The sequence below is a fragment of the Rhodotorula paludigena genome (genome assembly GCF_050403205.1).
Source record: "Rhodotorula paludigena JCM10292 DNA, Rt_paludigena_JCM10292v1_ctg1, whole genome shotgun sequence".
Classification (NCBI taxonomy): domain Eukaryota; kingdom Fungi; phylum Basidiomycota; class Microbotryomycetes; order Sporidiobolales; family Sporidiobolaceae; genus Rhodotorula; species Rhodotorula paludigena.
This window is the reverse complement of record NW_027481457.1, coordinates 516,030-543,321: the sequence shown is the minus strand read 5'-3', so window position 1 is coordinate 543,321 and position 27,292 is coordinate 516,030. Positions and strand designations below refer to the sequence as shown.

Genomic DNA, 27,292 nt, shown 5'->3' with positions numbered 1-27,292 from the left:
AGAAGGAGAACGGCAGCCCATCTTGTGGAACATGTTTTGCAGTCTCATGGAACGCAAGGCTACATCAGAAGGATGACAACAACATACACGCGCGACAAGCTGGCGGGAGCAACAAGAACACGGCGGGACAGAGAAGATACCGACGATAAAGGTTAGTTTACGGCGTCACGACCACCTCGCCCTTGTCCCAAGCGTCGAAGAACGTGCGTCGCTGCGTGACCGGCACGCCGCGACACGAGGTGAGATTGAGCGTCGAGAGGTGGGGGCACGCGGAAAGTACCGTCGAGAGGAATTGAGCTGCGAAGTACAGATTCTGCGTTGTCAGCACTGCACGCGCACATTGCGAAGAGCACGATGAAGCAAGAGGTTCCTGACGCACTCGAGATCCGTGTCTCGGCCACATGCAGCGCCCGAAGGTCTCGACAAGCGCTGATCGGCCCCGCCGCAGCGTCCGTAATGCGCGACGAGTCGAGTACGAGGCTGCGCAGCCGCGGCGGCTCGTACGCGGCGAGCGCGTCGGGGTCATCGTCCAGCGGTGGAAGGAGCGACTCGAGGTGGTACGACTCGACGGGGAGGGTGAGGTCGAGGTGCTGCGATGCGAGAAGGTGAGCTCGAGTCTATGCGAGCAACCAAACCAACGCACCAAGCATCTCCGCCCGATGACTTCGATGAAGCGCGACAGCGGCTGCTCAAGCTTGCCGATCCCCCAGTTCTGGTACAGCGACACGCTCTCGAGCCCTTCGAGCTTCTCGAGGAACGGCATGAGCTTGGCGAGGACCGAGTCGACCAGTCCAGGTGCCTTTGTCGAGCTTGCGGGGATGTTGCCGAGCTTGAGCGTGCGGAAGCGGCGCCGCTCGGCTTCGGGTCGCTCCGAGAGGGGGCGGAAGAAGCTTTCGAGGGAGGCGGGCGCGAGAGGAAGGCCGGATGCGACAAGCTTCTCGAGGCGCCACTCGGGAAGCGTGTGAAGGGCGGAAGAGACAAAGTCGAGGGTTCTGAGCTGAGTATAGGAAATGTCGAGGTGGAGGAGAGTGGACGAGCAAAGCGAGAGCAAGCGGCCGAGTGCGGCGTCGTTGACATCGGTCGAGCGCAGCTTGAGAGTGTGCAATCGACTGAGTGGGATGTGGCGCCAGCCGAGAGCAGCATCTGTGTCTGAAGTGTCAGCATAAGGAAAGCCGGCAAGGGCGAGGCGAGGAACACGCACCCGTCGCCTCGGTGACCAGCTTGGACACGTTCTTTTCGTTCTGCGAGAACGAGCACAGATGAGTACCTCGGCCTTTGAGCGTGCGCTGAACGCTGAGGAACCTGCGGGCTCGACGCACGAGAGCAGCGACGCTCGCCAGCTTGAGAACCTCGAGGTTCTTGCACCTCGCCAGCAACGACGTTAAGCCCTTGACCGTGACCGCAGTCAGACTCAGGTTTGCGACTTTGAGCCTGTCCTCGGTCGCCTTGGACAGCGCGACCATGGACGCGTCTCCGACTTTGGTGCAGCTGCGCAGGTTGATGCGCTCGAGCGTCGGTAACTGCGCGAGCACCTTTGCGAGCGGCTTGTCGCCGAGAGAAGAGTGCATCGACAAGTCGAGGTCGGTCAAGGCAGAGCACTGCGGGATGCGCGCGACGAGGATGGCGGGCGCGCTCATCCCGCTGAGCGAGAGTCGGGTCGTGTTCGGGTGGAAGAAGAGCGCCGCAACGGCGAGGACCGACACGCCCGGGTCAGAGGGCGCATCGAACGAGGCTTCGGTCGTCTGGTCGAGGACGAGGCGCAGGAGTCGGTTCGCGACCTCGACGGGAAGCGTCTTGATGAACTCGCGCAGGTGCTGCGTCTCTGCCACCCTCGCCGGGTCTCGCTCGGGGTCCCAGCCGACGTTTGACGCTGGTCCTGACGCAGCGGAGCCCTGTTCCCGTGGGTTGAGGCGGATCGACTGATAGAGAGCGGATCCGGCGACTTGGAGGCTCAGCTCTTTGAGGGAGCGCACGCCAGCATGCTCTGACCTGGTCGCCAAGTACGACGCTCCCCCTCCTGCCCGCTCGGCCAGCAGCTGCGCCTGCACGACTCGCGCAGAAGCATCCGCCTGGGTCGGCGCTCCGATGTCGAGGGCGCGGCGGTAGCGCTTGGAGGGGCGCGAGGTCCTGCTGGAACCATTGCTGTTGCCCGTCGTCGTGATGCTGCGCTTCGGCGGCATCTCTCGAGCGAGGCGAGCACAGCGTCGAGGTTCAGCCTTCGACGTTCGGAGATGAGGCGATGACAAGTGGGGGAAGTCAACCTCGCGCAAGGCGGACACAGATGCTCGCGCGTCTCTCCTTGTATCTAACGAGAGTCTGCCCAGTCACGTCGCCACGGAAAGACCGATTTGCCCTCGACAGCTAACCCGGTCACCAGCTTCCCCTCTCACTCGCTACAACCGAGCTGCTGTATGTGCTTTTCAGCGACTCTACCGCGAGAAATTGACGCTGTACCCTCCGCCGGGCTGCTCGACCATCTTGAAGTTGTCGGTCGAGAGGCCGAACTTGCCTGCGCCAGCCAGGAGCATCAGTACGCCGCCGACCAGATCAAGCACGGCACCTCAGCCAGCAGCGCCGGAAGCCATACAGACCAAAGACACGGCAGACGCACCGAGCACCATGTTGCCCAGATCCTTGAGCTTGCCCACGACCTCCTCCTTCTCCTTCTCCTGCTGCTTCTCGATCTTCTTCGGCAGCCGCGCCTGGGCCTGCTTAATCTGGTCGGCGAGCAGAGGAGAATTGTCGGGAAGGGCCGCAAGCTTGTTGAAGTCTGCAATCTACGAGTCAGGATTTCCTTCCGTTGAGCGGATCCCGATAGTGGGCACGTACCTTCGAGAGCGCTGGACAAGCTTCCCCAGCTGCCGATCGCTTCGTTCGCAAGAGCTCGTCGGTGTATCGCCTTCGTGTAGCCAGGCTTGTCTTCGAGAGCTGCGAATGCGATCACAGCGTGAGTTATCGCGGTCAACTTCGAGACTGTGCTGTCAGCCGCACCATCGTCGCAAGCCTTGACAGCGTCCTTCCAGCGGTTCTGTACCGATCTGCTTGTCAGGATCCCCAGCTTCACGGAGGCAGGAAGAATGGGACGCACGCGTTTCAGCAAGCACGCAGCTACATTTGCCGACAGGATCGCGCGCAACTCGCTCAGCTCCTCCGACTCGGCCTCCTCGTCCAGGTCGCCTTCCTGCACAGTAGTGCCCTCGCTCTGCTCGGGCTCGGCGTCTGCAGGAAGCGCCTTCTCCTTGCCTTTTGCGCTCGAGCGTTTTCGGATCGGCAGCTCGTTGAGCCCTTCGCGGTACGTCTCGAGCGCCATCTCCCACCGGCCCTGCCCGAACTCGGTGTTGCCCTGCTGCTTGAGCTGCTGTGCGTGTTCGAGAAGGTCCTGTGCAGGCGCAACGAGTGTGAAACAGACGCATTGACGAAAGCAAGAGTGGTCGCAGAGGTACCGCTGATCAGCGAATACGTCTCGAGCAAGCAGGTGGAAAGGTAGGTCTCGGCAGGTATAACGCACCCTTAGCTCTGACGGCGTCCACCACGTCTCTGGCGCGTCGTCGTCGTCTCCATCCGATCCCTCAACCTCGTCATCCGTCGGTCCCGACTGCGCTCGAGGTCTGGCGGGGAGCGGACGACTTGCAGCTTCAACAGCTGGAGGAGGAGACGGAGGGTCGTCCGGAAGCTCCTCAAAGCGGCTCGGAGACGGCGAAGCCATGTTGATCAGGTCCGGCTGGCGACTGAGGACGAGGTGGGGAAGCTCCACCAGCGGAAGCGACGCGTGGCGGCTCCGAGTAGCTCGCACGTTACTGCGAGGTAGCCTGCACTGCCCTGAATAGCCTCGGCAGATGCGCCGCACTGGACGAGATGAATGGAAGCCTCGCGCAGAAACGGAGGCTCCTGCCTCGACCCCTGACTGCGCCTGCGCTCTGCCGTGTTCTGCGAGACTCGATTGCGCTCGTACGCCCACTCGCTAGCGCCCTCGCCCGACCGGCCGTGCCCCGTCGCGTCCGCAGCGCCGTGACTCCCGCTTCCCGCTGAGAACGTGCACCCAACGATTCGCTCTTCACCCCGCGCATCTATGCTTGCCGAGGCTATTCTGGACAGAGTTGTCCGTCTGAGCCCGCTTGCGCGCATGCCCGCGGCGATCTGCCTTTGTGCGCACAGCGGGTTGCCCGCTCTTTGCCCGTCGTCGCCGCTTCCGGAAGGCGGACCTCGCATGCCTCGACTGTCTCTATCCGTCTTGGGGAATCCATCAAGGCTCCTTGACGGCACAACTCCCTGCGCCGGCAGGTCCATTGGAACCATGTGCTAGGGCGGTCAGCGTCATGTTCTGCATTCGGAGTCGAGGAGAACGTCGACCGACGCCTGCAATCCCGGGCCCCAGGTGCCGTCGCCTATGGGCGCAGCATTCTCCAGGCCCTGGACTCCCGCTTTTCTCGACCCCCTGCGCAGACCTGCTGCCCTGGGTTTGCGCTAGACCCGCTCTCCCTTCTTCTCCTCACACTCCTTTGCTCGTGTGTCAGGCGCCGGTCTCGCGAGTCGAACCCGCTCTTTGCTTTCCGACAGACGATCGACTGCTGGCCAGTCGCCTCTCTCGTCAGCACCCTCGATCATTCGTCCCCAGTCCGACACCTCGAACCCTCCGACGCCATGCCTGCCTCGTCGCTCGCCTCGCTCGCTTCTCTCGCCCTTCTAGCTCTTTCGCCCCTCGCTGCGGCACTTCCTCGCCCCAGCGGCACCCAGGCGGCTCGCCGGTCGCTCGCGACGCCCAATGCCGACCTGACGCCGCACTATCTCGAGGACAAGGAGATCTCGGCGGCGATTGCCCGGATGGTCGCTGCGGCGCAGGCTTCGGCCGCGGTCAAAGCGACGCGCCGTTCGCTGGACGACGTCGTCGACGTCGATATCCAGAAGCGCGGTGATGTTGGGGGCGACACGCTTCTGAAAGAGCGCGCGCCGACCTGCCTCGACTCGACTGCGACGGACACGCTCATCTCGTCCATGTTCTACTATGGCGGCGAGAACACGATTGTCGAGCTGTGCCCGAACGCCGACATCAAGCTTACGGGCCCGGTCTTCTTCTCTGCGAAGAACCAGGTGCTCCGCACGCAGGGTAAGTGCAGTCCCGCAGTTGGCGGCCTTCTCAAGCTGACCAGGTCCTTTCTTTGCCTTAGGCAACCCGTCTGGCGCAGCTCGCGCCAAGCTCACGGTGACGGGCGAAGACCAGTCGTGCGCGATCTACGCGACGTGCACGGGCTGCGACAATCTCTTGATTGAGAGCGTCCAGATCGACGGCTCGCGCGACACGATGGGCTACAACAGTGGCATCGCGCTCGTTGAAATGGGTGGTTCGAACATTGGGCAGACGATCCGCAACTCCAAGGTCTGGGAGCCGCGTGGATGGTCCGCTGTGCACATCATCGGTGCGTCCTGCTCGTCTGTTCAGCTCCTCTCAAGGCTTCGACTGACTCTCCGCTTGCATGCTGCAGAGGGGAACGGCAACACGTGCTCGGGCGCCAAGGTCACCAACAACGAAATCGGTCCTTCCGGCAACTCCCCGACGGATGGCGCGCAGTTCAAGCGCGACCAGACGGTGTACCCGCCTCATCAGTGGGCCGACGGCATCTCGCTCGCCTGCAAGGGCTCGACGGTTTCGGGCAACACCATCATCGATGCGACGGACGGTGGTGCGCTAGCTTTCGATGTCCAGGCGAGTGTCCATCGCAGTTGCTGACCTGCCCTCACCTCCTCCCGTGTTCTGCAGGCATCGTCATCTTCGGTGCTCCCGGATCCTCGGTTCGTGGCAACACCATCATTGCGCGCGAGCGTCGTCCTCTTGGCGGCATCAACCTCGTCGACTACGAGCCGTTCGCCGGCTCATACGAGGGGACCATCGTCGAGGGCAACACGCTAATTGCCGACACGAACATGATGAAGCTCGGCATCGGTCTCGGCGGCATGTCGTGGGGGTCGGACAACCGCACCGCGTCGCGCACCTTCGGTGGCACGGTCCGCAACAACAAGTTCATGTCGGGCTCGACGGGCTACTTCGGCTACGCCATCTCGGTCGCGGGCCACATGAACGCCGTCATCTCGGGCAACGACGCTTCGGGCGCCCAATTCGGCGGCAAGGCCTCGTCGTCGTGCATCCCGGTCCCGGCCGTCCCCGCCTCGCAGGCGTTCGTGTACGACCGCTACACGTCTGTCGGGTCGCAGATGCAGGACAACTTTGTCGACGCCGACCTCGTCTTCCTAATCTGCCAGGAGCCTGGCTCGGTCGTCAGCAAGGGTGTCGTCAAGGCCGCGACGGGCATGATGATTGCCGGCAAGGAGGCGGCAGGCGACGTCGTCGACTCGGTCTCCTCCTCCGTCGTCGACCCGAGCAGCGCCGTCACGACGACAAGTCCGGCGAGCGCCTCGACCAACGCGACGTCCGTCCTCGACCGGTTGTTCGACCTCGTCCAGACGGTCGCTCACACTGTCGTGCCCCGCAGCACCAAGAGCCGCATCAACTGGCGCGAGCGCATGTCGCTCAAGAACGCGGCCAAGTCGGCCTCGGCCGCTGCGGCCAAGACGACCGGCATCCGCCAGGTGCGCTTTCTTATCCCTCTCTCACTTTCGCTCCGTGCCGCAGCGTCTGACTCGCTGCTCGTCCTCCCTGCAGATCTGGAGCCAGCGCGTTGCCTCGATCACGACTCGCTCCATCATTCAGGACGGCGACAACGTCCTCGCCGAGCGCGACGCCGCCCCCGCCGCGCGCTCGACGCCCGTCGCGGCGCTCGTCAACCCGTTCGACCTCCTCGAGAAGACGCAGCGCCTCGCCTAGACGCTTCAGCTAGGCTTCTCGGGGCGCGCGTTCGGTTGCATCGGGTAGACGCATGGGTCGTGGCGCGAATCAGACGCTCCAGATTGTCCCTCTCGTCGTCCCTCTCATTTCGCATTCAATCGTTTCCGTCAATCCCACATAGCATTGCGCTCTGTATCCCCTCCTCTCTGGCTTCCTCTGTAGCCCTCTCGCTCGCTCGCCAAGCGCAATCTGTATCATAAGTATCTATCACATTGCCAACGCTGGGTCGCACGCAGGCAAGGCTCTATTTTCTAGGTCCTGGACTTGAGAGCGACAGCGAGAAGGATACAGGTGCCAATGCAAGAAGACAAAACAGGGTATCGCAACGAGGCCAGGGTATCAAGCAGCGCGCGAGGTGCTGCGAGAGGGTATCGGTTGGTCAGGTAGGCCACGCGAGCTAGCCCCACGCTTGAGTCGAGCTGTAGTTGACGATGAGGTGGCCTTCTGTCCCGAAGCACTGCAGACGGTCAAAGGTTAGCCCGACGTAACGAGAAAAGGCTCGAGGGCAGTCGGCTCGCCTTGAAGAGGTTGGCCACCGTGTCGTCTGGCGCGGGCGAGAAGGACGAGTTGATGTAGAGGAACTTGAAGGACAAGAGTGCGTCAGCTTGGAGACTTAAGGAGGAGTACATGCGGGACGCACGAGCGAGTCGCTCGGTTTCCACCCGAGCTCCTTGCGCAAGAAGGCGATGACGGTGCGGAACTGGTTGCTCGACGAGATCTTGTAGAAGTTCTGCTTCATAATGGGCGCGTTGCCCGTCGCCTTGAAGCGGACGACGACTGGTTGGCGGATGAGGGGAGGTGGGGAGTGAGCGGGAGAGGCCTTTTGCAGCAGCAAGAACAGGCAGGGCAGCGCACCCTTGGTCGCCTCCTTCTGCTTAGAAGCCTCGAGTGCCTCTCGCGGCGTCAGCCTGGCGCCCTGCTGCGTGTGGGCGACTGCAGATGGCGCCGACCCGAGAGCGGGAGATGCTGCAGGCAGAGCGGGCGAGCCAAAGGCGGCCATTTAATCTGGGCGGCTGCCGGTCTCGCTGTCGCACTGTGAGCGGTCGAGTAGCTCCAAGAGCTCGCTTTGAGGCGGATGCGAGGTTGGCGGAGCGAGAGACATCCGAACCGTACGAAACTGGCGTCGTTCGCTCCGGCTGCGCCCTCACGGCGGCCAGAGCTCGCAAGTGTACCTTCCGCGGAGCATTCTGCGCTCTAGAGGCCTAGCGAGAGCCTCCCTGTCTCTTTTCCGCCTCTTCTGTCCCTCCTGAATCTCAGTCAAGAGAGACAAAGTCGTTTATTCGAATGGTTCAGCGGCAAATCTACAACAACACCGTACGGGTAAATCACGACAAATGAGGGAGCTTGAACAGTGCGCCTGCCTGTTCAGGCAGAGGTGAGGAAAGCGACGATGGCCGCGCGTTTAGCCTTGAGCGTGTTGTCGATCGGGTTGATCTGCGGGTTGCCCGTGTCGTAGTGCGCAATGATGGCATCAAGCGCGTCATGTTGGAGGTTGTAGATTGCCGTTTCGCTGCGCAGATCCTGCTCGAGGGGAAGAAGATGGTCAGGAGTCTGTTGCCTTTCCTTCATCTGGTTCCAAGGCGCGCACCGGGTTCCCCACGGGGAGGAGTTGGTTGCGCAGGTTAGGCACGCGTAAGAGCGGCAAGCCCTGCGGGCGCCGCACTTCGTTGTAGCGCTGCGGAGAAAAGAAGCCACGGTCAGGCTGGTAGCTAGCATTGGAGCATAACGGACACGCACCAGGACTTTCGCCTGCGCCATGCCGGCCTTGAGCTCGACAAACTCGTCGCGCAGGTCCTGAATGCTTTGGAGGAGCTGGGCGGGATAGCCTGCGAAAGAGCAAGGTCAGCGATGCGAGGACGGACGAGCGAGAAAGGAGCCGAACCTGGGGCGCCGAGCGACTGCGCATTGTGAACAAAACGCGACCACTCGCCATGCGCGTCTTTGAGTTGTTCTGTAGGTCAGACGTCGTGAGTGAACATGTGAGCGCAGACGCTGGGAGCGCAACGAGGCACTCACGGCCCTGCACGGCCGTGTCTGCCACGGCGGCCTGCTTGCGGATGCGCTGTCCGATCTCGTTCATCTGCGCGATCTCGCTGTCGGTCGGAACCCCGACGAAGTGGTGCGGGAGCGCGAGCGCGAGCTGGCGCGTCGAGTGCGCGACGGGGTTGGCGAGGACGGGCGTGTTAACCTGCGCCATGCTGTGCCTGAGTGCGTGCGAGAGCCGGTCCGGAGGCTCAGCGAGCGCAGCCGCGAGGCGGTGAGATTGGCGAGAGCGCGAGAGGCAAGAGGCGAGACGACCACTCGGCCTCGACGGCGCCATCCTCTCGCTCGACGAGCGCCGTCCTGTGCGCCAGCGCACCAGCCCGGCTACCCTCCAGAGCCTCGCTACAGCGCTGCGCCGCGCGATAGATAGTCTCGATCGTCCTCCCCATCCCCGCCGGCTCCGGCTTACGGCGACGGCAGCGGCGATTGCGCGGGTCAAGGTGCGTACGAGGAGCAGAAGAGCGAACAAGCGGGACTGCCTGCCCGCAATTCCAACAGAGTGCGTGCTGACACCGCTGTGCCCCTCCTCACCGGCTCTCCCCTCTCGGTAGCCGAGTCAGCCATGGCGCGCCTCGCCGAGCACCCGCAGTTGCCCTCGAGCCCGTCGCAGGAGTACTCGGATGCCTCAGAGTCGGACGACTACGACGAATCGGTCGAGGACCACTCGGCGCTCGACTACTCCGGGTACGGCCAGGGCTTCAGCGAGTATGACGAGGCACTAGACCCAGATTCCGTACGTCCCTGTGTCCGTCTCGCCGATGTTTAAAAGCCGACGTCCAATGAACGCAGAACATGCGCCACGGATTCGCCGAGGCCTACTCGTCCGAGGAGTACCTCCAGGTCTGCCTCTCTCTTCCGAACCCTCGTCGCGTTCCAGCTCACAGTTCCTCCGCACCAGGCTCTCGAGAAGAACTACTTTCTCTACTGGACCGACACGCGGCACGAGCGAGTGGGCCTGCCGAAACCGCCGTCGAATAACCCTGCCGACCACAAAATTGACTGGCGAAACCGCGACCGCATCCGCACCGCGTCTGCCGTCCTCGTCGTCTGTCTTCGCATCGGCTACGACCCGCCGGACGTGATCAAGACGGATCCGTGCGCCAAGCTCGAGTGCTGGGTTGACCCGTATGCGATCGCGAAAGACAAGGCGATGGAGCGCATTGGCAAGAACCTGCAGCAGCAATTCGAGAACCTCGCTGCGACGCCCAAGACGCGCTACAAGCAGTACCTCGACCCGCCCGTCGAGGACGCCAAGAAGTTCTGCACGGCGGCGCGCAAGACGGCCAAGAACGAGCGGACGCTGTTCTACTACAACGGCCACGGCGTGCCCAAGCCGACCCCGTCGGGCGAGCTGTGGCTGTTCAACCGCCAGTACACGCAGTACATCCCCGTGTCGCTCGGCGAGATTATCGGATGGATCGGCAGCCCCGCCATCTACGTGTGGGACTGCAGCGCTGCCGGCAACATCGTCACCAAGGTGCAGGAGTTTAGCGCCAAGCGCGACGCCGAGCTCGCACGCGATGCAGCGGCCGCGGCGCAGGCGGGACCTGGCGCTCTCGGGCCAGACGGGCAGCCGCTCAACCCGCCGCCGCAGATCCCGACCGTGCCATTCCGCGACACGATCCAGCTCGCGGCGTGCCTGTCGCACGAGACGCTCCCGATGAACCCCGACCTCCCCGCCGACCTCTTCACTTGCTGCCTCACCTCGCCCATTGAGATCGCCCTCCGCTTCTTCCTCCTCCGCAACCCGCTCAAGACCAATCTCGGCCTCGACATGCTTCTCAAGATCCCGGGCAAGCTCAACGACCGCCGCACACCCCTCGGCGAGCTCAACTGGATCTTCACGGCGGTCACCGACACGATCGCGTGGAACACCCTCCCGCGCGACCTCTTCCAGAAGCTGTTCCGCCACGACCTCGTCGTCGCTGCCCTCTTCCGCGGCTTCCTCCTCGCCGAGCGCATCATGCGCTTCTACGAGTGCACGCCCATCTCGGTCCCGGCGCTCCCGCAGACGCACAACCACCCGTTGTGGGACAGCTGGGACCTCGCCGTCGACATGTGCCTCGCGCAGCTCCCGACCCTCCTCGAGCACGAGCAGCGATGGCTCGACTCGCTACCGCCGCAACCGCCCGCGCTTCCCGACCAGCCGCCTCCGCCCCTCCCGCCTCAACCACCCTCTCCCTACATCCACTCGACCTTCTTCGCCGAGCAGCTCACAGCGTTCGAGATCTGGCTCGAGCAGGGCACGGTCGCCAAGCGACGGCACCCGGAGCAGCTCCCCGTCGTCCTGCAGGTCCTCCTCTCGCAGGCGCACCGCCTCAAGGCGCTCATCCTGCTCTGCAAATTCCTCGACCTCGGGCCGTGGGCCGTCAACGTCGCGCTCTCGATCGGCATCTTTGCCTACGTCCTGCGTCTCCTGCAGGCGCCCGCCGTCGAGCTCAAGCCCGTCCTGATCTACATCTGGGCGCGCATCCTCGCCGTGTACGAGAACTGCAAGGAGGACCTCCTCAAGCAGGCCTATCCGACCGCGCGCGGCGTCGACCAGGCGCCGTACACCTACTTTGTCCAGGTCCTGCACCCGTCGTCGACGAATCAGCTCCCGCTGCCCAACGTCTCGGAGCACCGCGCCATGTGCGCCTTCATCCTCGCCGTGTGCTGCCGCGACTACAAGCCCGGGCAGGTCGCGTGCCTGCGCGTCAACGTATTCGAGTCGTGTCTCGTGCACCTGCGCGACGAGGACCCGCTCCTGCGGCAGTGGGCCGTCCTGTGCATCGCCATGATCTGGGACGACTTTGACGAGGCAAAGGGCATGGGCGTCAAGGCGCGCGTGCACGAGGTCTTTTGCTCGCTCCTCCACACCGACCCCGTCCCCGAGGTGCGCGCCGCCGTCATGTACGCGCTCGGCACTCTGCTCGGCACGACGGGCTCGAGCAACCCGGAGCGGAAGTTTGGGCGCTCGATCGCGTGCAGCGGGCCTGCGTCGGGCCTCTCGGCGGGCGAGCAGACCGATGTCGAGCTCGGAGTCGCCATGGCGACGCTCAAGTCGTCGTCGGACGGGTCGCCGCCCGTTCGCCGCGAGCTCATCGTCCTCCTCTCGTCCATCGTCAACGAGCACCAGAACCAGTTCATCATTGCTGCGTACCGCGCCATCGTCGAGCGCGTGCACCGCGCCGACGCGGGCGAGTCGCCGACCGATGGCGTTGAGGAGCGCATCGCGTCGATTGCGGCGAGCCTCAACGCCGCCGCCGAGAGCAACGAGGGCCCGTCGAACCCGGCGTTCCAGGCGACCATGTTCAGCTGCATGTATCAGACACTCGCGCAGCTCACGGCCGACCCGCAGCTCGAGATTGCCGAGCTTGCGCAACAGGTCATGGACTACATCTTCGACCTCCTCTTCTCCTCGCCCCTCGGTCCCGCTGCCCGCGCCGCGCTGCACTCGACCGCCATCGACATCACGCGTCCGCGCGTCGCGCCGCCTTCAGCACCAGGCGCCGTGCAGCACGAGTACATCCAGACGCGCGACATCCCGCCTGTCGTCAAGGTCAACGGGGCGTCCACTCCGCCTGTCTCGACCGGCTTTGGCGGGACGATCAAGCGCACGGCGACGGCGATGAAGAGTCTCGCACACCTTGCCCTCGAGGGCGGCGCGTCGCCTTCCCCTTCTGCCGCGCCGACGCCGCCACCCGGGTACAACCCGTCGGCCGTGCGCCTCAATGGCAAGCCAGTCCCGACGCCCACGCCTGGCGGCAGCGGCCCGCCGAGCATCGCCTCGTCCGCGTCGACCGACTCGCTGCGGCACCTGCAAGCGCGGTCAGGGCGGCCACCCACGAAGCGGGTGTCGGCGCAGCCCGACCCGGCGCAGGTCGAGGCGATCATCGCACAGCTCGTGCAGCAGGACGAGGAACGGCTCAAGAAGCGGCGGCAGGCGCCCAACATTGCGACGGCGCAGGACGACGCGCCCGACCAGGTCTTCCCGCTCAAGGGCACCTTTTTCGACTTTGCGCTCGAGTACTACAAGGAGAGCCAGATGCGCGCGACCGAGGCGGACGAGCCGGGGAGCGTGCTGCACAATGAGCGCGTGTGGAGGAGGCAGCGGAACGAGGCCGTCATCATCAAGACGCAGCCGATGAAGGTGCCTGCGTGTGCGTATTCTTGAGCTCACTGTCGGGCAATGCCCTGCTCACCCACTCGTGCATGCAGGCCGGACACGCTGGGACGAGCAAGTCGGCTTCGTTGGCGGCGAGGCCGTCCCAAACCGGATCATGTTCCACCAGTTTGAGCCGCACTTGATCAGCTCGGACGACAAGGGCAACATCACGATCTACGAGTGGGAGAAGAATGTCCGCGTCAACTACTTTGCGAACGGGACGCCGCCAAACGTGCCCATCACGACGCTCCGGCTCGTCAACGAGGACGACGTCGCGCTCCTCATGACTGCTTCCGGTGCGTTCGACAAGTCATGGGTGCTCATTGGATAGGTGCTTACCTGAGGCCTCTGTGCAGCCGACGGCGACGTCCGCCTCTTCCGCTCGTACGAGTCGCCCGACGATGTCAAGCTCGTCTCGTCGTTCCAGGGCATCTCGGAAGAGCTGCCGCGCAGCTCAAGCGATGCCGATGCCGGCCTCGTCGTCGAGTGGCAGCAGGGGCGAGGACAGCTCCTCATGGGCGGCAACGTCAAGTACATTCGGGTGTGGGACGCGACGCGCGAGCTCACCGTTCAGGTACGTACTTGCTCTCATAGTCTGTCTGTGGCTTATGCTCATGCCGGTCGCAACCTCGCAGGACCTCCCGACGCGCGCCAACTCGTGCCTGACATCGCTCACGTGCGACCAAGTTGCGGGCAACATCGTCGTCGCCGGGTTTGGCGACGGCAGCCTGCGCGTATACGACCGCCGCATGCCGCCGCGCGACAACATGGTTCGAAGGTACACGGGCGTGCACGACGCGTGGGTGCAGAACGTGCACATGCAGCGAGGAGGGAACCGCGAACTGGCGACGGCAGAGTGCGTCGCCTACTGAAGTTGCGCTGCCCGATGCGGTACTGATACCTGCTCGGCTCCCAGTCTGTCTGGCCAGGTCTGTTTGTGGGACATCCGCCTCACTGAGCCGATCCAGCAGCTACAAGCGCACCAGGGCGGGCTCACGCAGATGACGGTGCACGAGCATGCGCCCATCTTCGCGACGTACGCGTCCTTCTCTACCCCGACTCGAGCAGCTACTGACACCAGTGAAACGCGCAGGAGCTCGGCCTACAATGTTGTCAAGCTCTGGAACATGAACGACTTGACCGAGCCGTTCTCAAAGTTCCGCAATACTTGTACGTCCGATTTCTTTCGTTAATCTTTTGCGCTAGCTGACCCCATTTGCCTGCACAGCCGGTCTGCTTGCGACCAAGCAGTCAAACATGACGTTCATGGCTTTCCACCCGCACCACATGGTGCTCGGCTGCGCGTCGAGCGACGGCCTGCGGCCAGGCTCGACGACCGAGTCGATCGGCCACATAAACATCTTCGAGATGGAAAAGTACCGCCCGACGCTCAACTCGCTCTCAACGACGCTCTCGTTCGCCCCGTACATCTAGTCCTGTCTTCGCTGTTGACTCCCGTGTACCGCTCGTCCGTCCCCATGTCCCGCGCTGTAGATCCCGCCCTCCTCTCTATACCCTTCGCTAGTTCCTCTCTCTTGCAGTACAACTGCGCGTGATACCTCTCGTGTGCGGTCGAGAGCCTCGTGAGGAAACACCGCCGCCCGCGCGTTCCATCATGCCTTTGCTCGAGGCTCCGGCTGCTCGACCTGCGGCGCCTTCCACTCGTGGTCCCACAGCTGCCCGCCAGGCAGCTCGGTCGGCACCCTCATTTCCCTTGGCACGATCCCCTCGAGGCGAGCGTTGGTCGCGCGCGACTGGTCGACGTTCTGGAACTTGCGCCCCTCGGTCGCGAGCTTGAACAGGCGCGCGTCGGTTCGCTCGAGCGTGTCGAGCGCGCTGCGCATCGCGCCGTACTTGCGCGCGAGCTCGGCGGCGTGCGCCTCGCGGGCGTGCCGCTGCCGCAGCTGCCATGCGCGCTGGATCGTCTCGTGCGCTTCGGCGGAGGGGATGGCGGTGCGGAGGGCGGCGAGGCGGTCGGCTTCGGACGGGTCGGACTCGAGCAGCGTCTGCTCGGCGCAGAGAGAGCGAAGTTGCGGCGATCGAGGAGAAGCAACTGATCAGCCTGGAGTCTCGCCAACTCCCGTGCAGAAAATCCTGCGAGTGGGGCAGAGAGCGCACCTGGCGGATTGCCTCCATCTTCGAGTCGCTCTGGCCCTCTCCTGGCCGTGCGCCGCGGTTGACGGCCTGGGCGGCCTTTTTCCGGCTGCCGGACCCGCTTGCCTGCTTGGTTGCGTAGGCGCGAGTGGCGGCAGGGCAGACGTGTGCCGGGTGGAGAGTGCAAGTCAGGCGGGAGCGCAGCATGGCGAGAATGTGTGGATGTGGAGAAAGCGCAAGGGAAGCGAGGAGGAGAAGGTTGGCTTCAGGCGGCTACGGCGGGTCAGTCGGGATGCCCTGAGCGAGCGTGCACAGCGTACTGCAAGGCACACGGGGCTGCGCGAACCAAGCAGAGCTCTTCCAGCCGATGCTCGCTCTCGCTCTTCCTCCTTTCCGCACTTTCGCTTCTCGCAGCTTGCGCGCTCCAGCAACCCCGTCCGGTTCAGCGTAGACTTCTTGGATGTGATTGTGTGCTTTCACGCTACCGATTTTGGTCACGCACGGTCTCCCGCGCGATAATTCGTCGCTTTGGCCCTGCTCGCCTGACGCTCCTCGGAGTGTCCGCGTGTCGCTTCGCTCGGCGCCTCTTTGCCTCTTTCCTGCCACTCGAGGATCGCTCGCACTCGCTTCCAGAGACTCTGCAGCCTCGCACAGCGCTTCTCCGGTCCGCTCTAGGCTCCACACCGCTTCCCGCGCCGCCCATCTCCTCGATCCCCGCCTCGTCCGTACCGTCCTCCTCCCCGTCAGACGAAATGGCCAAGGTCATCAACAGTGTGTCTTTCACACTCTCGGTCGTACGCGACGAGCCCCGCCGCTCCGCTGCGCCGCGTGCAAGCGGGATGTGGCCTGATGACCCGCCTCTAACGGACTCCGTCTCGCCTCGCAACACACAGAGAAGAAGGTCGCGTCGAGCAACGGCGACAGCTCGACGCACACGAAGAAGACCAAGTCTTCGTCGAGCGGCGGGGGCGGCGGCAAGAAGCGATCGGCTTACCAGAAGGTGACGGCGTATTCTGTCGACGAGACAGTCCCGCTGGACGCTGACTTTGCTCGTCGGGTACTCCTCGCCTTGTGCAGTTTGTTTCGGTGAGCCGGGTGACCTGTCTCCTTGGGCCGTGCTGCGGTTTGTGCCCGCCCAGCAGGCGAAGCCCTGAGAAAGGGACGCACCTGGCTCACTATCCGGTCCAAACGCAGCTCAAGACGGAGGAGCTCAAGGCATCCGACCCAGAAATGTCGGGCAAGGACCGCCAGGAAGAAGTGCGCCGGCTCTGGAAGGTGCGCTCGAGGTTCAGCTCATCAACTGCTTTGCCGACGGAAAGTTACTGATAGAAGGAGTACCTTTACGGCGCAGATTGACGAGTCGAACCCGAACCGCGAGTAGGCTCGCACCTTGTGCAGACTCCCCCTCCGCCGCGGATCACGCCTCGCGCAAAATGGTACGCCCCGGTCGGCGTCCGCTCGCAACTCGTTCCGTTCGCTGACTCTGCGTTTCTCGCAGTACACCCGCCTCTACACCGCTTGTTGATTTCTCTCTTCCGGTAGTCTCGCCGCCTTCTGTACCCGCTAGTCCAATCCGCCGTGTGTCGTCCGGCGCTCTCTGCTCTCTTTCGTCTTCCACCCGTACCTCTTCCTCCGCTCCCATCCGTCTCACTGCAGTACATGCTCGCATTCGCTCGGATTGTACGATGCTACGAGCGTCAACCGCGAGATTCCGAGAAAGACGGCAAGGATCCGAGCGCGAAAGACGCAGGGACAGCGTGGGAGCAGTAGCCGGCCGGAAGCGGAACGAGCTACCAATGTCACGACGCACCAAGCGCTCGCTCGTAGCCCACACTTTCTGCGCCACTCCATGCAGTACGTCTAATCACAGTGATTATGCCTTGCAGAGGGTCTGAAAAATTGCGCACACCGTCTATGTGTCACTTCGCCCTCTCCACTTCTAAACATCCACCTTCTCCCCTCCGACCTGTCTTTTCCGCTCGGCCTGCTGGGTCTGGTCGACCCACGCCTCGGCAACTCCATCTCGCTGGTCGTCGCCCTCGCGGAAGTGCGTCTGCGCCTGGACGTGCGCGGAGAGCCAGGGCGACCAGCTGAGATCGCCATCGAGGAGGTACCAGAGCGGGAGGGCAAAGACGATGGCAGCGCCGACGAGGACGCAGGCGGCGATGAACGAGTTGATGTAGCGCGGAGCGTAATCGGCTGCGAAACTCGAGCGTCAGCCTACGCGCGCAGGAACGGGGGGCGTGAACGTGCGACGCACAGCGGAAGAGCTGCGGGCCAAGGATGCCAGACAACTGCGCACTGGCGTTGTGGAGGCCTGTGATCAAAAGTTGTTCAGCGTGTGTCTGTAGCGGAGGGTAGTTCGAGCCGGCAACATACCAATGCCGAGTGCTGCGCCTGCAGTGCCACGGAGAGCCTGGATGCGGCGGGGCCACAAGCATGGATAGATGACGCCCGCCGCCGCGGTGACGAGCGTCACGGCAAAATATCGTACGCCCGGCGCCGAGATCTTGAGCAGCAAAATGTAGCCGACGATAACCAGCAACCACACTGTCGCGGAGAGGCTTGTCATCAGTGCGGTCAAGGTTGAGGCAAAGGATGAGGCTAGCGTACTGGCAATGACAAGCGGGAAGGCGTTGATCAATCTGCGCCTTAGCAGCTCTGAGCAAATGAAGAGGAATAGGATGGTGGCGGCAGCAGGCGGGATCTGGAGCAAGTTGGTCGCCGCCGAGTCGACAAAACCTACGTGCAATGATTCAGTACGTGCTGGAAGCTGCGTACTGTATAGGTCAGAAAGAAGCAGACGCACCCATGTCCTTGACGATTTGCGGCAGCACCAGCCCAATACCGTATCCTCCGACAGCTTGAAGTACCCAAACAATGGTGAAGAGCGCGTAAGTCGGGTCCTTGAAGATAGCAAGCGACTCCTTCAGATCGAACTTCTTGCCGGTCTCGTGCGGTGCGTCCTTGTGCAGGTGGAGCGCGAGATGCTCGACCTCGCGCGGCGTGAGCCACTTGCAGGTCTGTATGAACAGTATGTCAGTCGACAGAGAGAGAGTTGTGGCGCTGTGTTGACTTTACCGAGGGAAAGTCCGGGAGAACCCAGAAGGTAGCGACGCCCGTGACAATGGGGATCAAACCCTCGATAATGAACAGCCTGAAACACAACGGTCAGACTGATTACCTCGCAACACGAGTGCGGTGAAGGGTGCGCACCAGCGCCAGCCGTACATCGGCGGCGAGTTCGCGAAAGAGATCGCCCAGCTAAGGAAGCCAGACGCAGCGCCGGCCGCGGCTCCAGCAGCGTACAAGCCAAGAATGCGCGGCGCGACTGCGGTCACAAATGGTTAGGTGATCTTGACTGTGGATGCGGAAGATCAGAAGGCCACTCACGCTCAAACGGCGAGTAGTAATACGCCCAGTGAAGCACCACACAAGGGAAGTAGCCGGACTCAGCGGCACCAATTACTTTGTAAGGGATGTCAGCTAGCGAAAGACCCCGTGCATGCACTAGCAGACGAGCTTACAGACGCGGGTGGTGATGAGGCCGCCGTATGATGACACCGCCGCCATGCAGCACATGATGACACCCCACGTAACCTGTCATATGAGAAGGAGACGGGTCAGCTTTTCCCTCATCACCGTCACCCAGGTCCGACGTGCGCAACCTACCATGATGCGGCCGATCCATCCGGATGGCGAAAAGATGCGGATGCAGAATGTGCTGACGGGTTCGAACGCCATGTAGGTCGGGTAGAAGACGAGAATGGCATTCGCCCATTGTTGCGGCGACAGGCTGGAAGCACTCCGAAGTCAGCGAGTTGTTGGCGGAACTCATCGCAAGTATGTTGCAATGCCGCGATCCCTCTTGATGCCACGTTGCAAGTCGGAAAGTCTGCTCGAGACAGGGAGCTGTAGACTTACGCGAGAGTCTGCCGGAGCGAGTGACCGGTCTCCGAGTTCATGACGCCGGCGCTGCGCAAGGGGTGGTCAATCTCCCCCCGGTCTGTGTAAGGACGGATACGCAGCGCACTTTGATATGTTGCCGACGTCGATGCGCATGATGCAGTCTGTAAACAAAGCACACCATCACGAGTCAGAAATGTCGCACAACTCGAGCAGCGGGTGACCAACAAGTGAGATAAATCTGTTTGGCGCCCCGGGCGGTCAGTCTTGACATATCACACCGTAGCCCTGGCTTGTACAAGTTGATACGCACCCAGGGAAGAATGTGCCAGTCAATCTTGCGCAACAAGCGGCGGTGCTCCTCGTCCGTGAGGAGGGCAGGCGTTACCGCCCCCCTGCCCTCGTCGTACTTCTCGCTCAGCGATGATGGACTTGACATAGCGCAATAGCCTCAAAGCAGATGAGGGGACACAAGCGAGCTGACCAGCAGGAGAAGCCGTAACGACGCACAGCCTGTCCCAGCCAAAGAGAGCAGCAGTTAAGGGGCGATACTGCTCAAGCATGGTGCGATGCGCATGTCAGTACGCCTTCTCAAGGCGTGCTCTTGAGCGTCTTGGACCGATCGCACCCCTAGATGCGCTCGTCGCGAGCCGCAGGGTACGGTGGAGGTTCAAGAGCTGATGAGGAGCTACCGCCTTCCCATCACACCATTTCCGCTTGTGGGATTCGCGCTTGCTCTCATGCCCCACCTGTGCATGCCCGGAACGCTTCACCCGGTTCCCGGCGCCGCAGTACGGAGGCTCTTTGTACCGGCTTGCGTGCTCCCGCTCCCTTCTTGCGAAGACGGCGACCCTTCGTGTAGAGGCTCCCAGCTGAGTGAGCGCATTGTGACCAGCACCTCATGCGCTCGCAATGTCGCGTTCGCTCCGCCTGCCCCCACTGAGGCAATCGCTGCACTGCTGGCTTCCGCACCCGCCTCTGTACCCTCGCTATCTCTCGCCTTGAACGTGTATCAGCCTGCGTCACAGTCGAAGATGTCCGCCGCACCCGAGCTTCCGCCTTATTCGCGCCCGCCCGCGACGAAGGAGAAGCTGAACCACCTCTCGCTCGCCTCCCTCGACCTGTCCAAGTTCAACCAGCCGGGCGGCAAGGAGGAGCTGGTGGATGAGCTTCGCAAGGCCATCTCGGAAGTCGGCTTCCTGTTCGTGACCGGTCACGGCATGGAGGACGACGAGGTTGTGCGACAGCTTCAGATCGGCAACGCCTTCTTCGATCTCCCGCTTGAGGAGAAGCGCGAGCACCCGTGCGACTTCGAGCAGGGCAAGTACTGGGGCTATCGCGAGCCGAAGGAGACGTACGCTGGCACCTCGATCAAGAACAACATCGAAATGCTCAACCACCCGAAGGACACCGAGGTCCTCGCCAACGACCAGCTCACGTTCAACTTTCTAGAGCCCTACAAGCCGGAGATCTCTGCCTTCTCTCGCAAGGTTCATGAGCGCATCCTCGACCCGTTGCTCAGGCTCTTCGCACTGCTCCTTGAGCTTCCGGAGGACTACCTTTCGGCGCCGCACGCGTACAACAAGGCCTCCGATGACCACCTCCGCCACGTGAGTTGCTCTTGTCACGTGCAATTCATTGCAATCTTGCTCACGCAGTTGCCGCTCAGATGGTCTACCACCCGCATTCGCCCGAGGACTCGGCCACTCTGGGCAACCAGTACGTCGTGGGCCACACGGACTTCGTGCGTGTACAACCAAATTCCCTGGTTCCTTCAGCATTCATTTACATCTTTGTCACTGCTTGCAGGGCCTCCTCACGATTCTGTTCCCTCAGATCGTGCAGGCGCTCCAGGTGCAGACAGCACCCGGCGAGTACGCTTACGTCCCGTACATCCCGGGCCACGTCGTCGTCAACACGGCCGAGGTCCTCACCTTCATCTCCGGCGGACACATCAAGAGCACCGTCCACCGCGTTGTCCGGCCGCCGGCTGACCAGGCTTCCCACCGCCGTCTCGGCCTGCTCTATTTTGCCCGGCCTGCCAATGAGTTCCAGGTCAAGATTGCGCCCTCGCCGTTACTCCAGCGTCTTGGCATTTACGACCCGGCTAAGGAGGACCCAAACCCGCCGAATGGTCTCGGTGAGTGGCCACTTCGCTTAAACTCCAGCTTGGCTGTCCCCCTCACTCACCCTCTACATGGTCCGCAGAGTGGGGTCGCGCGCGTGTCAAACACACGCACTACCGCACCGTCATTGAGCACGACAAGCCGAAGGAGCCGTTCAAGTTCGGCAAGCACGTTGTCAATCTCGAGTACACTTCGCCGCCGGTCGCGCTGGAGCAGGCTGCGGCTGTCAGGGCGAGCGCATGAGCGCAAACGAATAAACATTGATTGCGTTCGATTTCGTGCACCTAAGCAATAAATTGGTAGCGCCGTTCCTGTACGAGAGGTTGTGCGAGCGACGCGGAAGCGCTCAGAAAGTTCCGGTGCGAGCTGCATTGCATGCAGGCGTATGAGCGGCCGAGCGATGGTCCCTCCTGCGCAGTCGCCCATTCCGAGCACGCACACCCCGTCCCCGTCACGCAATCCGCTCCTCGCGCCTGTTTTGACTGGGAAAGGGCTTCTTGCTCCGCCTTCCCACCGCTTCGCTCGCTCTTCCCGTCTTTGCGTGCACATCATCGCTTCTGCTATGCCTGTGCCAACCTCCGACGCTCCTGTGCTCTCCTTCCAGACGTGCGTCCCCACGCTCTTCTCCTCATCCGACGATGTGGGGATCCAATGCGACTTTGAACACAGTCAGCAGGTGCACGCAGGACAGAAGCCAGATCCGACCACACGCGCTATTGCTACGCCGATCTTTGCTTCGACCGCCTTCGCCTTCAAGGACGCCCAGGTAAGCCGTCAAGGGAGCCTCTCTCTCAGCTCACGGCATCACGCTCACCTGCAATGCCCTCCCGCAGCATGTGGAAGACCTCTGCGCCTTCCAGACTCTCGGCTACCATTACTCGCGAGTTGCGAACCCGACGAACAGCGTGCTGGAGGAGCGGATCGCGAAGCTGGAGGGCGGTGTCGGCGCTGTCGCGGTGGCGAGTGGTCAGGCAGCTACGGTGAGCTCACTCGCGATGCTCAGCGACGCGCACAGCTGACGGAACACCCCACTTATATAGCTCGCGGCCATCATTGCGCTCGCTCGTGCAGGCGACAACTTCGTGATTTCGTCAAAGGTGCGAGCCTGAGCATCCGTCCCTCCTGAGCTCATCTGACACGTATCAACACAGCTGTATGGCGGCACCTTCTATCAGGTGAGCCCGCATGCTCGAGCGATCTCGTCTCGGGTTGACGAGATTCCCGCTTGCAGTTCCGGCATTTCTTGCCGCGTCTCGGTATCACGGGCAAGTTCGTCACGTCTAACGACCCTGAGGCCTTTGCAAGCCAGATTGACGAGCATACCAAGGTTGGAGGGATCATCAGGACTTTCGTCGGTTTCACGCAACTGACGGACTGATCAAACAGGGCATCCTCATCGAGTCTATCACGAATCCGATGCTCGAAGTGCTCGACATCCCCGCCATTGCCGCTGCAGCACACCAGCACGGCGTCCCGCTCATTGTCGATGTGCGTGTCCACCATTCGGACAGGGATGAAGCTTACTGACTTTCTTGCTGTCTTTGCAGAACACGTTTGGCGCGGCAGGCTACCTCATCAAGCCTATCGAACTTGTTGGCTGCTCAGCCGCCTTACGGGCGTGAGACACGGCTGACACCTTGAATCGTAGGGCGCGGACATCATCCTGCATTCGGCGACAAAGTCAGTCGGGCTGTCCGCTCAATTGGCAGGGAGCTTTCTGCTGACTGGAGCTTTCTGAGCAGGTGGATTGGCGGTCATGGCACGGCTCTCGGCGGCATCGTGGTCGATTCGGGCAACTTTGACTGGGCAAACAACCCGCGCTTTCCGGAATTCACGCGTCCCTTCCCCGGCTACCAGCAAGTCCCTTCCGCTCGAACTGACTCGTACCGCTGCTGACAACTACACTCATAGCGGACTCGTCCTCACCAAGGTACGGCAGGAATGCACGCGGTCTCGCAAGGCTTCTGACGCGTCCTCGTGCGCCTGCAGCAATTCGGTCGCTCTGCCTTTGCAGCCAAAATGAAGCTTGAGACTGTGCGTCTATCTCCCTCGACCCCGCTCAACTAGCTAAACGCTGATGCGGAGTTCCGACTAGATGCGCGAGATGGGCGCCACCCTCTCGCCCTTCGCCACCTTCCAGCTCCTCCAGGGACTCGAGACCCTTACGCTGCGCGTGGACAAGCAGACGCAAAACGCTCTCGCTCTCGCACAGTATCTGTCAAAGCACGAAGCACCACTCTGGGTTTCGCGTGCGTTCTCTCCGTCTCGGCCTTCTCAACGCGCTGCTCCCTCATGGCTGACCTCGCCTTGCTTTGTTCCGCAGACCCCGGCCTACCCAATCACGTCTCGCACGCCCTGTACAAGCGCTTTCTCCCGCGCGGCTCGGGCGGGATGCTCGCATTCGCGCTCAAGCCCGTCGGCACCAAGTCTTCGACGCAGGTCGCGCGCGAATTCATCGACGCGACCAAGCTGGCGTACCACGCGCCAAACGTGGGCGACGTGAGGACTCTGGTGGTAAGTTATCCGGCAGATTGGCGAGTCTAAGCAGAGCGGGCATTCACGCTTTATTTCGACGCTGCGCGCAGCTTCACCCGCAGAGCACGACGCACCGGCAGCTCACGCCCGAGGAGGCGCGCGAGAACGGGTCCGTGCCGGAGCTGATCCGCGTCAGCATCGGTATCGAAGACATCGCCGACATCATCCAGGGTGCGTGGCGCTTTCTCTCGTCGTTTAAGAGCCGCGCTCGCGTGCGCTGCGCTGACGAAATCGCCGGCACTTGCAGACTTTGCGCAGGCTATCGAGGCCGTCACGAAGGGTCTGCAGTAGATGCGCTGTAGACGTGTGCATCGCAGGTCGCTTCTGCCAGAACACTGGAGGGCATCGCTGAGAATGGGAGAGGCTCAGTGCACTCTCTGCACCTCCTCTGTTTGTTGTGCAGGTGCTCTTTGCACTTGGATAATCTACAATTGCTCCGGACCTCCGATCGGGTCGACCTCCCGCCCGTAGTACTTTGCCCACACGTCCCCATGCGACCTCGTGATGCCCCTCCACGCCGCCCTCCCAAACACCTCCTCGTGCAGATCCCCGTCCCGCACGTCCGAGACGACCGCTTTCCCCTCGGTCTCGGCCGCGAGGGTGAGGAGCGCGGGGTGGATCTGCGAGCGGGAGAGGACGGGGACGTGCGAGCGCAGATTGGGGCAGAAGAAGAAGGGGATCGAGAGGCGTGGGGTGGAGGAGCGGGTTGGGAGGACGCGGTGCGTCGTCGCGGCGTACAAGCCGTTCGATACGCGCTCGCTGCGTACGCGGCTAGTCAGAGGGCTTCGAGTCCAGAGACGGGCACAGAGACGCACATGACCTGTCCGACGTTGATGACGAGCGCATACGGTATCGGCGTCGCGTCGATCCACTGCCCGTCGAACAGCTGCACCTGCAGCCCGCCCGTCTGGTCCTGCGCCAGCAGCGTGATCCCGCCGCCGTCGCGGTGCGCGCCAACGCCGAGCCCTTCGTCGCCCGCGCGCACGGGCGGGTACTGGACGACTTTCATGCGCGAGTAGGGCGGCTGAGAGGGGTTCGTGGTCGAGTCGAAGAGCGAGGTGAGGAGCTCGGGATGAGGAGTGAGCGATTGCGCCATGAGCGAGACGAGGTCTTGCGAGATGATGTCGCTCAGGGAGCGCCATTTCCGGATGGCGGGCTCAAGGGAAAACGTGAAGGGAGGATACTGATTCGGTCCGTACAGACAGAGCTGCGAAGCAAGCATGTGAGCACTGCAACCGAGAAGTTGAAGCGGAGCGGAAACTCGCCTCGATAGGCTGTTCAGGCGGCGGCGGGTAGTCTACCACCGGCTCCGTATCGGGTCCCAGGTCAATCTGCTCCCTCAGGTCGTGCTTGCCCTGCGTGACCTCTACGCCGTACGCCGAGTAGCCGCGGAAATGTCGCGAGGCCGTCATGCCAATCTGCTGCTTCTTTTCGAGTGGCTGAGCGAAGAACTCGACCGACGAGCGGAAGGCCTCGTCCCAGGCTTGCTGCCACTCGGGCACGACCTGCTCGACGTCGGAAAGGTAGAAGAAGCCGGTCGTGAGGAGCGCGTGCTGGAGCTGCTGGATGAAGGCGGCCGGGTCCGCCTTGGCCGTTGCATACGACAGCACAGGCAGCGACATGACTCGTGTACTGGAGTGCGAACAGCGGGTGAACAGCAGGAAGGCAAGCTACGTCCGAGCACTCGAAGTGGGGCTCGTCTGGCGTGATCGTCGGCAGGGTGCACGCGACTCTCGCTGCGCGCGGCGGCGGTGCAACGGGCACGGAGCTCTCAAGAAAGTCTCTACAAGCGCCATCACACCAGCCGAGAAGCTCTAGTTCGAGACAAGCAAGCACATTTGCCAGCATGTGGATGGAGACTGAGCGGGAAGCAGCGACCAGGGCCCGAGAGGTACTCGGACTGACGCCGCTGCCCTTGTTCGACCTTGCACAGTAACGGTAGCTCCTAGCGGGTTTCCCTAGCGAGGTGCAGCTGCTGAGGTCTGGCGCAAAGGTGACGACGCGTGAGCGAGCCAACTTGGGTCCGTCCCATCCGCTGCCACCCGCTTTGAAGCTCAGAGACAAGCTTGCTAGGCCTTACAGTAGCTCACAGTAGCACCACAAGACCGCGTACCGTCGAACGAGCTCGTTCGTACCCCGCTCGTCGTCGTCGTCCTCCTCATCAGCAACCGCACTCTCGTCCCTCCTCGCCCAGCCAGACAGCCACGATGAGCGGTCCTGAAACCGGCGGACGCTACTCGTGCGCACCCGCTCCCGCGACCAGCCTTTACCCACATCGCTGACGGCCCTCCCCCTCCGTCCCCCGCTCGCAGCTTCTCCCTCACCACCTTCTCGCCCTCGGGCAAGCTCGTACAGATCGAGCATGCCCTCGCAGCAGTTGGGCAGGGCACCACCAGCCTCGGTATCAAGGGTGAGTCGGCATTCACTCTCCTCCGAGGGACCATGACGGTCGATGGCGCGGCCCTTCGACATCCATTCAAGCTACGCTCGCTGCGCTGCGAGAACGGGCAAGGCACCTATTCACGCAGCGCTTGAGCAAAGCAGCTGGGCGGAGACGATCCATCTCGGAAGCAGCCTGCTGACCTTCTCGTCGGCTCACAGCTACGAACGGTATCGTCCTCGCAACGTCCAAGAAGGCGCCTTCACCGCTAGTCGACGACTCGATGCTCGAGAAGGTGCGCCCTCCTCCTCTCGCGGGCCCTCCTTACCCGACTCCTCGGCTGACCCCCGCTCGCTCGCTCGCTCCCACGCGCAGGTCGCGCTCATCTGCCCCAACATCGGCATGGTCTACTCTGGCATGGGTCCCGACTTCCGCGTCCTCGTCGCCAAGGCGCGCAAGTCGGCCCAGGCGTACTGGAAGATTTACGGCGAGTACCCGAGCACGCGCGTCATGGTCGGCGAAATTGCGACTGTCATGCAGGATGCCACGCAGTCTGGGTGCGTCAATGCCGCTGCGCGCTCGATCGATCAGGCAACAGCTTACGAGCTGCGTGGTCTGGAATGATGCGCGAGACTGACGATGCAGTTCTTGTGTGCAGTGGTGTCCGGCCATTCGGTGTCTCGCTCCTCGTCGCCGGTTTCGACAACGCACGAGGCCACACGCTGTACCAGGTCGACCCCTCGGGCTCGTTCTGGGCATGGAAGGCGAGCGCGATCGGCAAGAACCAGACCAACGCAAAGACGTTCCTCGAGAAGCGGTGAGTCGGCGCTCTTGCTGCCCGTCTCTGCGTGTCTTTCTTCTCTCTGGCTGGGACACGCATCTCAGTACGGGTCGGAGTGACTGACTCTTGACATTCCACAGGTACAACGACGACCTCTCGCTCGAAGACGCGATCCACACGGCGCTCCTGACGCTCAAGGAAGGGTTCGAGGGCGTCATGGACGAGAAGACGATCGAGCTCGGCATCATCACGACGACGCCGACCGAGGAGGGCGCGGCCGTCAGCGGGCACGGGACGGGCCTCGCGGGGACGCCTGGGTTCCGCAAGCTCACCGAGGCGGAGGTGGCAGAGTGCGTTTCCCTCTCCGCTCTCTACGTTGCGGACCTGCTCTGACGCTCTGCTTTCTCACTTGGCAGCTACCTTCAGCTGTAGACAGGTTTCG

The 27,292-nt window shown here is 62.7% G+C and overlaps 13 protein-coding genes across 13 annotated transcripts; 6 read left to right on the top strand and 7 right to left on the bottom strand.

Moving 5' to 3' along the window:
- Window positions 1–157: 157 nt before the first annotated feature.
- Window positions 158–2,180, bottom strand: JCM10292_002083 (uncharacterized protein; the record flags this gene model as incomplete). The annotated part of the gene is made up of 5 exons (XM_076645504.1): window positions 158–297; window positions 380–590; window positions 644–1,143; window positions 1,202–1,241; window positions 1,320–2,180. The coding sequence occupies 5 exons, from the start codon at window positions 2,178–2,180 to the stop codon at window positions 158–160; spliced, it is 1,752 nt and encodes a 583-aa protein (XP_076509031.1).
- Window positions 2,181–2,429: 249 nt separating this feature from the next.
- Window positions 2,430–3,706, bottom strand: JCM10292_002082 (uncharacterized protein; the record flags this gene model as incomplete). Its single annotated transcript, XM_076645503.1, has 6 exons — window positions 2,430–2,509; window positions 2,612–2,770; window positions 2,830–2,928; window positions 2,992–3,028; window positions 3,089–3,379; window positions 3,509–3,706. The coding sequence occupies 6 exons, from the start codon at window positions 3,704–3,706 to the stop codon at window positions 2,430–2,432; spliced, it is 864 nt and encodes a 287-aa protein (XP_076509030.1).
- Window positions 3,707–4,641: 935 nt separating this feature from the next.
- JCM10292_002081 (uncharacterized protein) lies at window positions 4,642–6,817 on the top strand (the record flags this gene model as incomplete). Its single annotated transcript, XM_076645502.1, has 5 exons — window positions 4,642–5,104; window positions 5,166–5,414; window positions 5,481–5,678; window positions 5,756–6,582; window positions 6,656–6,817. The coding sequence occupies 5 exons, from the start codon at window positions 4,642–4,644 to the stop codon at window positions 6,815–6,817; spliced, it is 1,899 nt and encodes a 632-aa protein (XP_076509029.1).
- A 418-nt stretch (window positions 6,818–7,235) lies between these two features.
- ATG12 (Atg12p) lies at window positions 7,236–7,838 on the bottom strand (the record flags this gene model as incomplete). The annotated part of the gene is made up of 4 exons (XM_076645501.1): window positions 7,236–7,295; window positions 7,357–7,419; window positions 7,479–7,615; window positions 7,694–7,838. The coding sequence occupies 4 exons, from the start codon at window positions 7,836–7,838 to the stop codon at window positions 7,236–7,238; spliced, it is 405 nt and encodes a 134-aa protein (XP_076509028.1).
- A 365-nt stretch (window positions 7,839–8,203) lies between these two features.
- JCM10292_002079 (uncharacterized protein) lies at window positions 8,204–9,035 on the bottom strand (the record flags this gene model as incomplete). Its single annotated transcript, XM_076645500.1, has 5 exons — window positions 8,204–8,359; window positions 8,427–8,513; window positions 8,576–8,664; window positions 8,721–8,789; window positions 8,855–9,035. The coding sequence occupies 5 exons, from the start codon at window positions 9,033–9,035 to the stop codon at window positions 8,204–8,206; spliced, it is 582 nt and encodes a 193-aa protein (XP_076509027.1).
- Window positions 9,036–9,443: 408 nt separating this feature from the next.
- On the top strand, window positions 9,444–14,462 carry KOG1 (ubiquitin-binding TORC1 subunit KOG1; the record flags this gene model as incomplete). The annotated part of the gene is made up of 9 exons (XM_076645499.1): window positions 9,444–9,614; window positions 9,671–9,721; window positions 9,780–13,023; window positions 13,082–13,324; window positions 13,385–13,602; window positions 13,664–13,884; window positions 13,945–14,064; window positions 14,122–14,198; window positions 14,257–14,462. 9 exons carry the CDS (start codon window positions 9,444–9,446, stop codon window positions 14,460–14,462), a joined length of 4,551 nt encoding a protein of 1,516 aa, XP_076509026.1.
- A 179-nt stretch (window positions 14,463–14,641) lies between these two features.
- MRPL28 (mitochondrial 54S ribosomal protein mL40 MRPL28) lies at window positions 14,642–15,329 on the bottom strand (the record flags this gene model as incomplete). The annotated part of the gene is made up of 2 exons (XM_076645498.1): window positions 14,642–15,034; window positions 15,147–15,329. The coding sequence occupies 2 exons, from the start codon at window positions 15,327–15,329 to the stop codon at window positions 14,642–14,644; spliced, it is 576 nt and encodes a 191-aa protein (XP_076509025.1).
- Window positions 15,330–15,874: 545 nt separating this feature from the next.
- On the top strand, window positions 15,875–16,503 carry JCM10292_002076 (uncharacterized protein; the record flags this gene model as incomplete). Its single annotated transcript, XM_076645497.1, has 4 exons — window positions 15,875–15,893; window positions 16,016–16,149; window positions 16,317–16,397; window positions 16,474–16,503. The coding sequence occupies 4 exons, from the start codon at window positions 15,875–15,877 to the stop codon at window positions 16,501–16,503; spliced, it is 264 nt and encodes an 87-aa protein (XP_076509024.1).
- Window positions 16,504–17,061: 558 nt separating this feature from the next.
- Window positions 17,062–19,467, bottom strand: JCM10292_002075 (uncharacterized protein; the record flags this gene model as incomplete). The annotated part of the gene is made up of 14 exons (XM_076645496.1): window positions 17,062–17,321; window positions 17,383–17,439; window positions 17,502–17,672; window positions 17,736–17,864; window positions 17,932–18,145; window positions 18,204–18,279; window positions 18,339–18,453; window positions 18,516–18,590; window positions 18,650–18,722; window positions 18,795–18,918; window positions 19,047–19,097; window positions 19,156–19,192; window positions 19,257–19,269; window positions 19,342–19,467. 14 exons carry the CDS (start codon window positions 19,465–19,467, stop codon window positions 17,062–17,064), a joined length of 1,521 nt encoding a protein of 506 aa, XP_076509023.1.
- Window positions 19,468–20,062: 595 nt separating this feature from the next.
- Window positions 20,063–21,397, top strand: JCM10292_002074 (uncharacterized protein; the record flags this gene model as incomplete). The annotated part of the gene is made up of 4 exons (XM_076645495.1): window positions 20,063–20,638; window positions 20,698–20,772; window positions 20,838–21,168; window positions 21,237–21,397. 4 exons carry the CDS (start codon window positions 20,063–20,065, stop codon window positions 21,395–21,397), a joined length of 1,143 nt encoding a protein of 380 aa, XP_076509022.1.
- Window positions 21,398–21,716: 319 nt separating this feature from the next.
- Window positions 21,717–23,980, top strand: JCM10292_002073 (O-acetylhomoserine aminocarboxypropyltransferase/cysteine synthase family protein; the record flags this gene model as incomplete). Its single annotated transcript, XM_076645494.1, has 15 exons — window positions 21,717–21,760; window positions 21,824–21,920; window positions 21,988–22,134; window positions 22,195–22,251; window positions 22,306–22,329; window positions 22,386–22,481; window positions 22,541–22,642; window positions 22,702–22,746; window positions 22,803–22,834; window positions 22,897–23,014; window positions 23,144–23,188; window positions 23,250–23,403; window positions 23,478–23,668; window positions 23,740–23,860; window positions 23,937–23,980. 15 exons carry the CDS (start codon window positions 21,717–21,719, stop codon window positions 23,978–23,980), a joined length of 1,317 nt encoding a protein of 438 aa, XP_076509021.1.
- A 134-nt stretch (window positions 23,981–24,114) lies between these two features.
- Window positions 24,115–25,311, bottom strand: JCM10292_002072 (isopenicillin N synthase family dioxygenase; the record flags this gene model as incomplete). The annotated part of the gene is made up of 3 exons (XM_076645493.1): window positions 24,115–24,448; window positions 24,505–24,896; window positions 24,955–25,311. The coding sequence occupies 3 exons, from the start codon at window positions 25,309–25,311 to the stop codon at window positions 24,115–24,117; spliced, it is 1,083 nt and encodes a 360-aa protein (XP_076509020.1).
- A 585-nt stretch (window positions 25,312–25,896) lies between these two features.
- Window positions 25,897–27,282, top strand: PRE8 (proteasome core particle subunit alpha 2; the record flags this gene model as incomplete). The annotated part of the gene is made up of 7 exons (XM_076645492.1): window positions 25,897–25,928; window positions 26,002–26,099; window positions 26,291–26,364; window positions 26,445–26,626; window positions 26,728–26,886; window positions 26,991–27,200; window positions 27,267–27,282. 7 exons carry the CDS (start codon window positions 25,897–25,899, stop codon window positions 27,280–27,282), a joined length of 771 nt encoding a protein of 256 aa, XP_076509019.1.
- Between the last annotated feature and the right edge of the window lie 10 nt (window positions 27,283–27,292).